At 40.2% G+C, this 12,813-nt stretch overlaps 1 protein-coding gene across 3 annotated transcripts in view; it reads right to left on the bottom strand.

Annotated features, from left to right (window-relative positions):
- Window positions 1-12,813, bottom strand: part of hdac10 (histone deacetylase 10) — a 28,591-nt gene that overhangs the window by 3,049 nt on the left and 12,729 nt on the right. For all 3 annotated transcript variants that reach the window (XM_084061014.1, XM_084061013.1, XM_084061015.1), the window contains exons 6-15: window positions 7,024-7,128; window positions 6,594-6,662; window positions 5,908-6,034; window positions 5,216-5,281; window positions 4,894-4,953; window positions 3,248-3,337; window positions 2,364-2,470; window positions 2,147-2,214; window positions 740-1,004; window positions 105-195 (exon numbers count right to left, since the gene is read on the bottom strand). In XM_084061014.1, the coding sequence (XP_083917140.1) occupies window positions 105-195; window positions 740-1,004; window positions 2,147-2,214; window positions 2,364-2,470; window positions 3,248-3,337; window positions 4,894-4,953; window positions 5,216-5,281; window positions 5,908-6,034; window positions 6,594-6,662; window positions 7,024-7,128 (1,048 nt within the window). The remainder of the gene's footprint in view (window positions 1-104; window positions 196-739; window positions 1,005-2,146; window positions 2,215-2,363; window positions 2,471-3,247; window positions 3,338-4,893; window positions 4,954-5,215; window positions 5,282-5,907; window positions 6,035-6,593; window positions 6,663-7,023; window positions 7,129-12,813) is intronic.

Raw genomic sequence — 12,813 nt, 5'->3', positions numbered from 1 at the left:
TTACACAGTGATTTGTCAAGAAATGTGGTCAGCACAGCAGCACACACGTTGGCATTTTATCACTCCAAAGACAGGACACAAACGAGGTCCTCACTGTACCGTACCTTGTTTCTCTCCATTTCCTCCATGAGGTCGACGAGAACGCAAAGGGTCGTGAGAGCATCCTCGCCGTCTGACCCCTCGGAGAAACTCTCCCTTTTTGTGGAGGAAACATAATCAGTTTATTAAATGCAACTGACACCATGGAACAGAAATTGATTGATTGATGAAGTACATCTGAAATCCTTTCACATTAATTGGAGCCAGCCTTTTCTGTGATCTTTAGATTTTAGCGTTGGCTATTCAAAAAAAGCAGATCTACAAGCTCACAGCGCTCCACTTCGTGCCGCACTGCGAGCTTGTAGATCTGCTATTTTTGGAAAAAGCGTGACATTCGTGCAAATCTTTGAATAAATATTTTTATGGCAAACATTTTTAACTCAAATCTTTGCATCTGGGGGTCCATGGAACAAAATATTTTGAGATGGGGGCAAATATATATAATTCCGGGGGTCCTTGACATGAAAAAGTTTGAAAACTACTGATATAGAAACATACGTTTTTCAGAAAACTGTAAGGATTTAGATGACATTTTTAGAATCGGCCTCAGGTCTGAATGGGATAAATAACAGTAATAAATATAAATATTGATAAAATGATGCTCGCTGACAGAAGCCATCTTCCACCCTGGCTCTCATACCTGAGTCTGTTGAGAATAACTGGACTGGGAGTCTGCTGTGAGGTGAAGGGCTCACATCCGTCTGGGGGAGCCTCACCGTCAGGGAGGACCACGGCAGTATGGACGGGAGGGGCAGGGTGGAGGGGAGGCTCCGGCCACACCACCTCCTCCAATTCCTCCCCTTTCACTTCCTCCTCCTGTACCTCTCCACTATGCTCTCCCCCGGTTGGCGTCTTTTCTTCTGCTTTACAGCGCTTAGTGCTGGGCTCGGAGACTGGTAGATCAGCTAAACAAACCAAGACATGAATGCTTTAAAACCGGGGTCTTCAACGTTTTTCAGGCCAAGGAAGGACCCCTTAGTTGAGAGAGAGATGAAGCAGGGACCCCCACTACATCATTTTGTATAACATTAGGTTGCAGATTAAACTTTTTAAACTTGAAATGTTCATAGATTTCATAGATAGCTTCATAGACTTGTTTGACAGCACTATCATCAGTGCTGAATTCATGTTAATGTGTATTTTCAGACAGTTAACCACTTAAACCCTCAATACTTAGAAAACGTGAACTTTTGTCCCCTACACCAAACCTCTTTGCCGAAAATAGCCGATCTACACGCTCACAGATAGATAGATAGATAGATAGATACTTTATTTGTCCTTGCGGAAATTCATTTTGTGCCAAGCAGCCATCAGGATACAAAAAATCACAAACACATAACATAATTACAAAATACATACAAGTAGACAAGGCAACCAGTCATGGTTCAAGAGGCATCACATTACATTTCATTTTATGCACAGAACTGAGATGGGGCCTGTTTGTTCAGGAGTCCTATACTTGTAGGGACAAATGATCTTGAAGCCCTAGCCTGCAACATTGGCACTGTGTACCGTCGTCCTGATGGTAAAAGGTGGTATTGACTGTATAACGGGTGCGTTCTATCCCTAGCAATAGCTCTCCCCTTCCTAAGCACCCGGGTCTCATACATTGCTGCCATACTCTCATGTCGTACCCCAGCTATCTTGCTGGATACACAGTGAGCTTGTAGATCTGCTATTTTCAGCTAATGTTTCCCTTAGGAAAGGAATTCTAGGGTTCAAAATTCCTATCACACAAACATTTGGTGGCCCCCCTGTAGTAACTCTGAGGACCCGCTGTTGAAGACCCCTGCTTTAAAAGATTCCACCATCATATGTGATATCATGCATTCTTTCATCCTACCCTTTTCAGCTTCTATAAATCAAGGCTTTCCTCATAATAGCTAAGACTAAAACTAGGTAAAAAACTAAACTAAAAGTAGTCAGTTCCTAAAACTACTTATGCACTCATAAAACTAACACTACCGAAATCAACCACCAAAATGAAAAATGAAATAATAACTAAAATGAATTAATATTCCAAAACTACGAATAGTGAACATTATACCTGCGTGACTGAAACAGGACCAGTACTGCTTGTGGGCTGACCGCACACCGTGTATGGACTCAACAGCACTGAAGTAGATGAGGAAAGAAAGTACAGATAACATTCATTGCTGACATTCATGACATTCATGCCATTCATTGGCATTTCCCAATCAGCAAATTGTAGCTCCAACATTTTAAATAAAGCACGTATAGATTTGATTGACCGCCAAGATAACCTTTTGCAGGGACCAGGCAGCTCTTTGGGTGGAGGGCAGGGATCTCCGAGCAACGTTTGAACCGTCTGACACACAGACTGAGCGAGAGAAGTCAGGTTGTAACCCCCCTGGAAAAACAGTCAGACAATAGTGTAATTCAGTGGTTCTCAAACTTTTTCATGTCAAGGACCCCCAAATTGACACTTATTAGCCCGCAGACCCCCATTTGAAAAGATATGCCAAGGACCCCCATAAGAGAATATTTTTACGGCTCTATAGCAGTGATTTTCAAGCATTTTAATTTCTTGGACCCCCAGTTTGACATGCATTAGGCTACGGACCCCCATTTAATGGCATTTCTATCTCTTGGACTCCAATCTATATTGTAAAATCAATGTTAATTTAACTCTGAGAGTGTACAAATGGAACCAAATGGACCCGTTAGGGTCCATTTGGTTCCATTTGTACACTCTCTGAGTTACAGACCCATAAGGGTCCATTTGGTTCCTAACTACCATTTAGCTGGGGACCCCCTGGAACCCCCTCAAGTACCCCTGGGGGTCCCCGGACCCCACTTTGAGAACCAACGGTGTAATTAATACTCCATCGCACAACACTTGTCACTTGCCAACAACTGATTTTCACGTGTTGCATTGTGCTACGGCTTTAGAGTATGTAACAGAATGTAGTAAAGGACGTTTCGTCTTTCGTTTCGGATGATGCGAGTCATTTTCCCAGCAGCCTGACCAACCACTCACACCATGAATAACAAAAATAGGGGGAGCTTGTAGATCTGCTATCCTCACTATTCGTTTAGTTTGTGGACAATTCTGGACAATCTGTGCCTATAATGACATGCCTAAAATGGGGACACCAGGGTGAAAGTTATTAACAACAACACTGACCTCTAGAACGGCACACAGTTTGCCTCCTGCCAGGTTCATCAGCAGGTGGGTGAGGTGGGCGAAAATGTCTGGGGTGGCACACATGTGACCCTGAGAATAACACAATTAACAGTCTTTTCAGTCATCAGGTACAGTGTACTCAACAGTCTTAGAGTGACCCAACGACTTTAGGAAACTGTGTAGAAGGCTCTAAACGTTTAACTTTACATCATGGTTTTGCAGCCTCAATTGCAGACTAAGGAAGAGTAACCTGGAAAGAATTGTTGGAAAATTGTGAGTAAACCTCAGACACAGCTGCGTGACTGATTAAGCCACAGATGTTCCACATAACTCTGAGAGTGTTTTGTACATTAAGCGTGTAGAGCTGCTATTTTCAAATAAAATCTTGGGGGCTAACTTATAATAAAAATACCTGGCAACACCGGCTCGTGAAGATAGGCGGTGCTCAGACCATAGGCTCAGACAGTGAAACCGGAGTACAATGCCTAGCTATGACCAATCGCAAATAGCAGATCTACAAGCTCACAACACAACGCTTGTGAGCTTGTAGGTTGGCTATTTTGGATTTCTGCACAGTGTAACATTACTGTAAAAATGAATGAATAAACAAGGATACTGCAGCAACATTAATGAAACGCTGCTACGGTACTCTGGTGCGTGAAACTGGAGAACAATGCCTATAGCCAGGCCAATCGAAACCTCTATGCAAATGCTGGACATGAATGTTCAACCCCCAAAATACACACAGAAACTCTCTTACAAACAGAGGCATGTTCACAATCTAATTGTAACCATTTAATGACTATAAAACGGCTTTCTGATAGAATACAAACCTTCTTCAACATTCGAACTGTGTTAATATGAAGAAGAAAAAAAACACCAAAAAAAGAAATCTAATTTAATTTGCAATTTTCTAGTCTTTCTCACCTGGCGACATGGGAAAGGTTTCACCAGTAGCGAACACATTTGTACACTCTCTGAGTTACAGACCTGTAATGGCCCATTTGGTTCCTAAATATCAATCAATTAGCTGGGAACCCCCTGGAACCCCCCTCGGAATCCCCGGACATCCCATTTTAGAACCACTGACTTACACATCCTTAGAACCAGGAACAAAGCACTGAGCATTCTTCATGATGATTCTCGTCATTCATTCACGCAGTTTGAAATGATGAACACAGGGGGGCGCTACAGGGTGCCACTGGCAGCCAAATATGTTTTTAGGCAGTCCCTTAATTCCAAGTGCAATCACTATTCTAAATTCTAAACGTTTTATTTGTATCTCTTATATGGTCGTATGTGTTTCTTTTCATGCTCTCATAGTAGTATTATGTAATTTTCCACTTAGTGTGGACAATAATATTAGTCACATTGTATAATGTCGTAACGTACTATATCGTATCGTATGTGTAGGTAGCAGGTATCCTGCTGAAGTGTTTCATACTGTAGAAGAGATCAACGCTGGAGCAACACGGACATTTTAAGCCTTTTATTATTTAGGTTCAAGTATACAGAGTGACTGACGCTTCGGTCTTTCGACCATCCTCGGAGTCGTGTATGTTTCATACTGTGTCAGTATTATTAGATTACATATTCTATACAACAATACCATCTATATGTAAACAATATGATATCAAGCACCTCACCTCTGGGTCACCAATGGCAGAATCAAACCCAGCACACACCAAGATCAAGTCGGGAGAAAACTGGAAGGAAATCACAGGAATCACAACAATTTATCAAAAACGTAATGATAAAAAAAAATAAAAAATGAAAAGAGATGACAAAACAAGCTAGCCGATCTACAAGCTAACAACGTGTCAAAAAACGCATTGCGTTTGCAGATCGGTTATTTTTGCTATTTGTCGCATGATGAGGCATACGGTATAGGGCTTACGTGGTTAATCTGCAAGCATTATGACATGTTCATACACAAATATGGAATAATGGCTGCATTTCCTGACTCACCTCATAAGCAACAGGAAGGAGGACATGGAAGAAGACTGCTAGATAGTCACTGTTCTCCATCCCCACCTAAACACGCATTAAAGAGAGGCCTCTTCCTTTTCAGTACATCAAAAGATACATCCAATTTATAGGCATCTTTATGTTGTCTTTGCATCACATCAAATCCTCTGTAATTAATATTATACAATGTAATTTTAGCACAGGGTAGACCACAATGGAAACAAGCTACGGCTTTTTTGTGCCCACGTTGGCGTTTTTCTTAATTGATGACATTGTTGTGATTTTTTTAAACTGCCAATAAAGTATTCTATCTATCTAACATACTTATTTCCATGAATGAAGTTCAAGACCCAGGATAAGAACTGATGTATTTATACATCAGGAGACATTGGCTTAACTGCTTGTATTTATAACTGTCCCAATTTATTGTGTAAAGGACTGTTTTTAATTCATGTTCATTGTTGTAGTATGTATTTGTATGTATCTATGGACCTTGAGTCTGCAATAAAGACATTCATTCGTTCATATACAGGCAATACAAAGTAACGATATTAGACACAGTGCAATGTCTTACATTTAAATGTGATGCATTCTTGATGTATTTATTATTTTAGTCTTTAACGTATGCCAGCCAATACATTTGAAGCTGCTGTTAGCATGGTAAATAAAACATATTAGCATATGTGAATTACCTTGTTCCATGGCACATTGATATTGAATCCGGCCCCCTTATCTTTTCCCACGCTGTGGTAGTCTGACTCCCGGAGGTTAGGCCAGAAGCTCTGGTGCTCATAGCGGTGCCAGGAGAAGTAGAGAACACTGGCACGCACACATACAGTATGAACATTCATTAGACCAGTGGTTCTCAAACTTTTTCATGTCAAGAACCCCCAAATTGGCACTTATTAGCCCGCGGACCCCCATTTTAAAAGAGACATGTCTCCATAAGAGACGAGTTTTACAGCTCTAGCAGTGATTCTCAACCATTTTAATTTCAAGGACCCCCAGTTTGACATGCATTAGGGCTACGGACCCCCATTTAATGGCATTTTGTTTCTCTTAGACCCCAATTCATATTGTAAAATCAATGTTAATTTAACTCTGAGAGTGTTAAATTAACACTCTCAGAGTTAACACTCTAATAGAGTTAACACTCTTATGGGTCTGTAACACTCTTAGAGTTACAGACCCATAAGGGTCCATTTGGTTCCTATCCATCATTTAGCTGGGGACCCCCTGGAACCCCCTCAAGTACCCCTGGGGGTCCCCGCTTTGAGAACCAATGCATTAGACCAAGTTACCATATAGCACCTCAAATACCATACAGCAGTGACTCCCCAGCCATACAGCACCTCAAATAACTAAAGGTCAGCCTCACCTTGGGTCATCCTCGAAGCAATACTGCACCCCTTGGCCATGATGCACGTCCCAATCAACAATCAACACCCTGTGTAAACAAAAACAAACACATATAAAGATGTAACAATTCTTGAGAGGTCACTGGGAAGCATATTTAAGTGAAGTTTCTCATTTCATTATTACCGTGAACCTGTACAACAATTTATATTTATTTATCTACTAAGTTGTTACTGTATACTAGCCTCTACACCGTCTATAGTGTAGCGTTTTTTGCTTATCTTTATGTTTTGAGTAAATGGTTGTTTATTCGAGGATCAATCTGGGAACAAAGTCCTTAAGACTTAATTAAAATGGTTGTAAACTATTGTAAAGGTTTCAATATTGTTGCTTCAGTGTAACGCACCAATAGATGTGCAAACATACCTAGCGATAAAAAAATATTGTATTACCTTTTGACGCCATAGTTCTTCTTGGCGTAGCGAGCAGCTATGGCCACATTGTTAAACACACAGAAGCCATTGGCTGCACTGCGCTGACTATGGTGTCCTGGAGGTCTATGGAACAATGACAAAGAAGAGATGTAAGATATTTACTGTAAATGAACACCATTCAATCTCTCATTAACCACTCAAACCCTATACAGTATACCTGTACACTGAGTTGACCAGAGTCCCCCAGGAGTCTCTATTATTTAGGCCCCCTCCTGTTTTCGCTCTACAATATCTTCGCCGAAAGCTAAAAGTCTTGCTGTGACGTGCTGTGAGCTTGTAGATATGCTATATTTACCTAATGTTCGTGTCGTATATTGGTCCATTGATCAGACAGGAAAAACACTATTCCATAACTATTCCCTAAGTGCAAGAAGAACAAGGATCCAGTTCGAAAAGAGGGTTTGTCCACAGAAATGCTTTTATTTCCACAGACGTTGACACCTGCATTGCCAATCACAGAGTGTACCTGAATCACCAAAACATTGTACTTTATACAGACAGACATTTCACATAGGACCTCCTCCCCGTCCTCCTTCTCGACCACTCATAAACTGGTTTCCAGGAACAAAAGACTTCTTGAGGTGGACCTTCTCAGTCAAACAATGGATTACAATCTGTCTTGGTTTTAACACATAACATGTATCTATCAAACTGTACTTTTACACAAGCTCATATTATGAAACCATTGTTTATCATCTTATTACCTTCAATATAAGCCCACACATGTATGTATTCAACCTTGTATGAATGAGTTAAACGAAAAGAGATGATTTAAGAGGACTTGACATTTTCCTTAGAGTCAAGAAGAAAAGTTTACATGCAACTAACTGATTTCTTCCACAACCACATTTGTTCACACTTGTGTACTTACAACAAAATAAGCTTTTACCAAGAAATAAGAATAATACATCAATTCAATTTAGCTTTAAGTAGACTGCAGTTAAATGCGTGTTTGTGACACTGAGAGAAACCTGTGAATTTTGAGTGTGGCTAGCAGTTTCTCAAAGAGAGACAAAGCTATTTTAATTAATTCAGTGAAAACAATAGGTTTGGCCAAAAGCTCTCTGAGGGACTGTTGTAGTTCACACCAAGACCTGGGATCTCCTGTTCAAGGACAAAGGCCAGGATCTTCAGGGTGTGACTAATTTAAATCAAAATGCAAACTCAAACCTTGCTTTCTCAGCCTCATCTCCAAAAGGTCACAGCTTTCACCTGAAAATCTCATACTTTTACTAACCAATAATACATGATATAGTTCTGGATACCATATAATTCCCCTCTTGGAGGAATATCAATAATCCTCCATAAAAAGGGATATCCAGAAACTTATCAATCTTTACTTGAAGGTGATCTCCAAAATCTATTTTAGACAAACAGATTCTCCTGTGTATGGGTTAGCATAATAGCGACCCCTCTGGTGGGTTACGAAACTAGTAACAAATCAACGCTTAGTTCTTGTAAACAAAGGAAATGAAAAACAATCTTCATGGGGTGACTGTTCAAAACACATCATATAACATCCTTTAACAAAAAGTGTTCACAATAGTGTCCATGCGCACAGGAATGATCCTGTTTTTCTTTTTTCGCCTGAGCTAACAACGCAATGTTGGCAGAACTCTTCTTTTTTGAATGTCCATGTTTACACCTGGAGAATAATCAGTCCTTAAAACAAAAGCTGTTCCTCATTGTCCAAAAAACTGAAGCCACGAAAAAGACTTTCACCAGGCAACCTCCTGTAACCTTGAAATCACTGCCTTTCGGTATGCGCCCACAGCTACTTTTCAGCGCTGGACGCAGACAAAGAACAAATGGGAGTATCCACCCATATGTAGTAACCTCCAATCTGCAGATGACATTTTGTTGAATCTCAAAGGCCTGTAGATCTCGATTCTGGAATATCTAGCCGTCCACTTGACGTCTGTGGCTCTATACTTCTGCCGTCCTTCACCGCTCCTTATCTGCCGAGTTGTCAAAACCATGCCTCTCCTGTCGTAGACCTCCTGCTGAGCTGTCAAACCGGACCTTGTCATGGACGTTTGCAGAGCTGGGTTGACGAGTTGACCTCCATCGCATCCCTCTCCCTGCTGATTCGATGACGCAGAGCTGTGTAGATGATGTCGGATTGAAACGGTAGATCTCAGTAGAAGCAGTGGAGTGTTGATGGGCCCCGTCTGTGAACCATTTTCGTAGAGCAGCTGTCCTGATATCTTTGGCTTGCTCCATTCGGTCCATGGCTCCCCAGACAGGTTCACCAACCATTCAGATATGGTCTCCCCTCTGGTAGCCTACAGCATCGATCAGTGTCTCCAACTTTCTCCAGCTTTCTCCAACTCAATTCCTGGCATGAAAATACTTGGCAAAAACGTTCCTACAGAATCTAAACATATGACGGCGTAAAACTCTTGCTTACAAAGGTGTTATCAAATAGTACATTGTAGCTATGATTTAGTCATTTCATTCCTACATAACATTGACTCAATCTCACATTATAATCTACTTTATTGCTTTATTCTAATCCTTTCCTCCTTGTTATATTTTACAAAACAATGATTCCCATTTTGTTACTCATTTACCACAACTTTTAACATTTTCTTAATAGTTAATACCATTTTTACTGTTTTAGCTGCTATTTAACTCTATTTTCCTAACAATATATATGTATAAATGTTCCCCTCTTGATCCTAAATGTAGTAATAACAGAACTTTTACTCTCAATACTTTCAAAATGTGTACACTCCTTAAAGCATACCAAATCTAATTTTACTTAAGTACAGATTACAAAACGTCAGTGCTGGTGATGTCTCGTCACAAGGGCGTAGAGCAGTTTTAAGCAAAGATGGAGCAGACCCCCTTTCTGTCTGTCAATTTTTAACTAATCTGTCTACCTTAATCCTACGGTTGGCTTCTTGAGCACGAGGATAAATCCCCCCCAGACACAGATTGTGGCCCTCAAGGTCTGCCACTATTGAAAACTATACTAATTACTTAGGTCTGCACCAGAAAACTTCTCTTTCCACCCCTGTAATCAACATCAACCAACACTCACCTTTCAGTTCTGCGATTTGGGCTGAATATTCTATCTCTCTCAGCTCCTGACTCCTAGCAGAGATAAGAAAACAAAGGGTATGGTAATTTTCAAGAAAGACACAGAGCATCTCATACTGTATGACTAGATAATAAAATGCAATCTGTCCTTTTAGCCAAATGAGAGGTCCAGCCCATTTTTAGCCCCAGTGGTAAACCACTGAATTAAGTATTTAGTTCACTTATCAAAACTCTGAATATTATACTCGATCCGTGAGATTAAAAAGGATAGTGATCCAGACCGGGAACTGTTTAAAGGCTGTCACTCAATTAAGGCAAAATTTACAGTTACACTTTAGCACAAAAGAGAAAAGTCCGTGTTTTTTCAAGAAAACCTTCAAAGAAAAAAGTTTAATACCTTCAGAAAGCCAACAATGGACCTGCCCTCATATTCTCCTACAAAGTAAACTAAATTCCAAATCATTGTAGCAGAAATAAGGATCACTAAATCTCTCGTCTAACGCACATGGCTTAATTCTCCATTTTAGTTTAAAAATCAGCTCCATCTGTGCATCATTCATGGCTCAGTTCAACTGAATAAGGTGTCTATCAACCAAGGCACGTTTGTGTCGCGAACCACATTCGTTTCCTCAATATCTAGAGAATCATTTGACAGATCCAATATATATAGTCGCGGCATGCCACTCCAGTCGTGTTCAATCTCAATTTCTCCCCGAAAAGAATATGAACGAGTTCGCTTCTTGGCCAAAGTAGCGACTCTCCCACGCGTGCACTCATGGGTCATAATCTCTCAAAGAAAAACCTTGATCTCAACACAACAGGGTCAGCACATCACAACAATACAGAGACCAGTCAAATAATTAAACCGCCATGAATGAAGCACTAATCAAACCGAATCAATCCTATATAATAAAACCTTAGCTCTCAATATTTAAATATCTTCACACGGACATCTACAAATCTATAGTTGATCAAATTTAACCTTTGCTCTTATTATTTCTTTACTGTAACATTCCAATTTTTCCTTTTTTCTAAATACACTTTTTACTGTCCTCTTTTGTAGATTACTTTAACAGTTCAAAGATTATTTTCACTATCATTTAGACTAAATCGTTATGTTTCTGTTCATCAGTTAAATATTTAAACAATCATTTCACATCTCTCCCCTCTTACAACACTTAATTTTAAAAAAATGGTGTTGTAAAAAGTGAAATCCCACCAAGAACACCTAAAAAAAATCAACACTGAAGCCAAGCTATTCCAAACACTGAAAAACTCTCAACATCCAGCCAAAATAAAACAAAACAAAACCACCTTCTCAAGACACAAGCACAGACCGCGCTCCCCCCCAGGGGAAAAATCGCACGTGTCAACGAACAACATGCATACACAAAGAAGAAAAACACAGCTGAAAACCACAGAATAAGCGTGTACAATCTGCAAAAAGCCCTTGAAAGCAGGCCATTGAAAAATTCCTGCATTTTACAACCGAAAGCCTTTACAACAGTCAAAACTCATTGTGTTGTCCAAAAGAACAAAACAAAAGAAACAAACATCCACACACACACACACACACACACACACACACACCTTACAAGACCACCCTTCCACACGAAAAAGACTCATCACAAACATTCAATCTACTAACATGACCAACACATATACTCACAGGAATAAGAGTAGCATACCACGAAAGTGATAATTAAGATAGTAGTACACAGCCCAAAAAGCCATGATACCACAAAGTTGTGTTCACCAAGCGGACCGAAAGGACTGCAACAAAATGAAACACAGAAGTCAGGAAAATCAGCAGAACCACAAGTCCACTTCCCATCACAAAAAAGCAAGAAAAAGAGATAAAAATGCCTTCCCATCTCTAATCAAAACAACTCAAAACTCACCATCATCAGTCATCCCCCACTAGCAACCATACAACATTCATCCTCATCAACCACCATCACACAACCTTCAACATTCATCCCCATCAACCACCATCATACAACCTTCAACATTCATCCTCATCGTCATCATCATCATCATCATCATCATCATATAAAAAGACATTTTAAACGCCCCAGAAAAAGCATCGTGTTTAACTACGGAGCCGGTGTATTATAAGCCCGATCAGATCCCATAACCAATAACCGGAGTCTTTAGCTTTAATTCCATAAACATAGCAACATTTTTAGAAAGTGTTGACTAAAGGTTGGAAAGTATTTGGCCCTAAAGAGCCCTGTCTTCCATCCTTACTTCATAAAGGCCTACAGGATTAAGAGACTACATAATAAGCAAATTTACTACATTAAGACCAGGAAGTAAGGTCACGTAATCAATTTTTGTCGTTTAAATGTACGCAAGGCGCCACATACATGTAAGCGACCCCTCCTCTCAAAACCGGAACCCCTCACATCACCGCACAGGAAATAGTGAAATGTCCCGTCGGATCTCCAAAAAAAAGGAAAAAATAAGACCAACATACAGGTTCTTTATCCACCGATCGACGGGAGAAAATAAACACCACTTTAAAAATGAGTCCACTCTCCGGAAGACACGGGGCCCTATCGTGGTTGCCATTTAATGTCGTATATTGGTCCATTGATCAGACAGGAAAAACACTATTCCATAACTATTCCCTAAGTGCAAGAAGAACAAGGATCCAGTTCGAAAAGAGGGTTTGTCCACAGAAATGCTTTTATTTCCACA

Source organism: Gymnoscopelus microlampas (genome assembly GCF_963454915.1).
Source record: "Gymnoscopelus microlampas genome assembly, chromosome: 6".
NCBI lineage: Eukaryota > Metazoa > Chordata > Actinopteri > Myctophiformes > Myctophidae > Gymnoscopelus > Gymnoscopelus microlampas.
The sequence above is the reverse complement of the archived record's forward strand: the minus strand, read 5'-3'. Positions and strand labels throughout refer to the sequence as shown.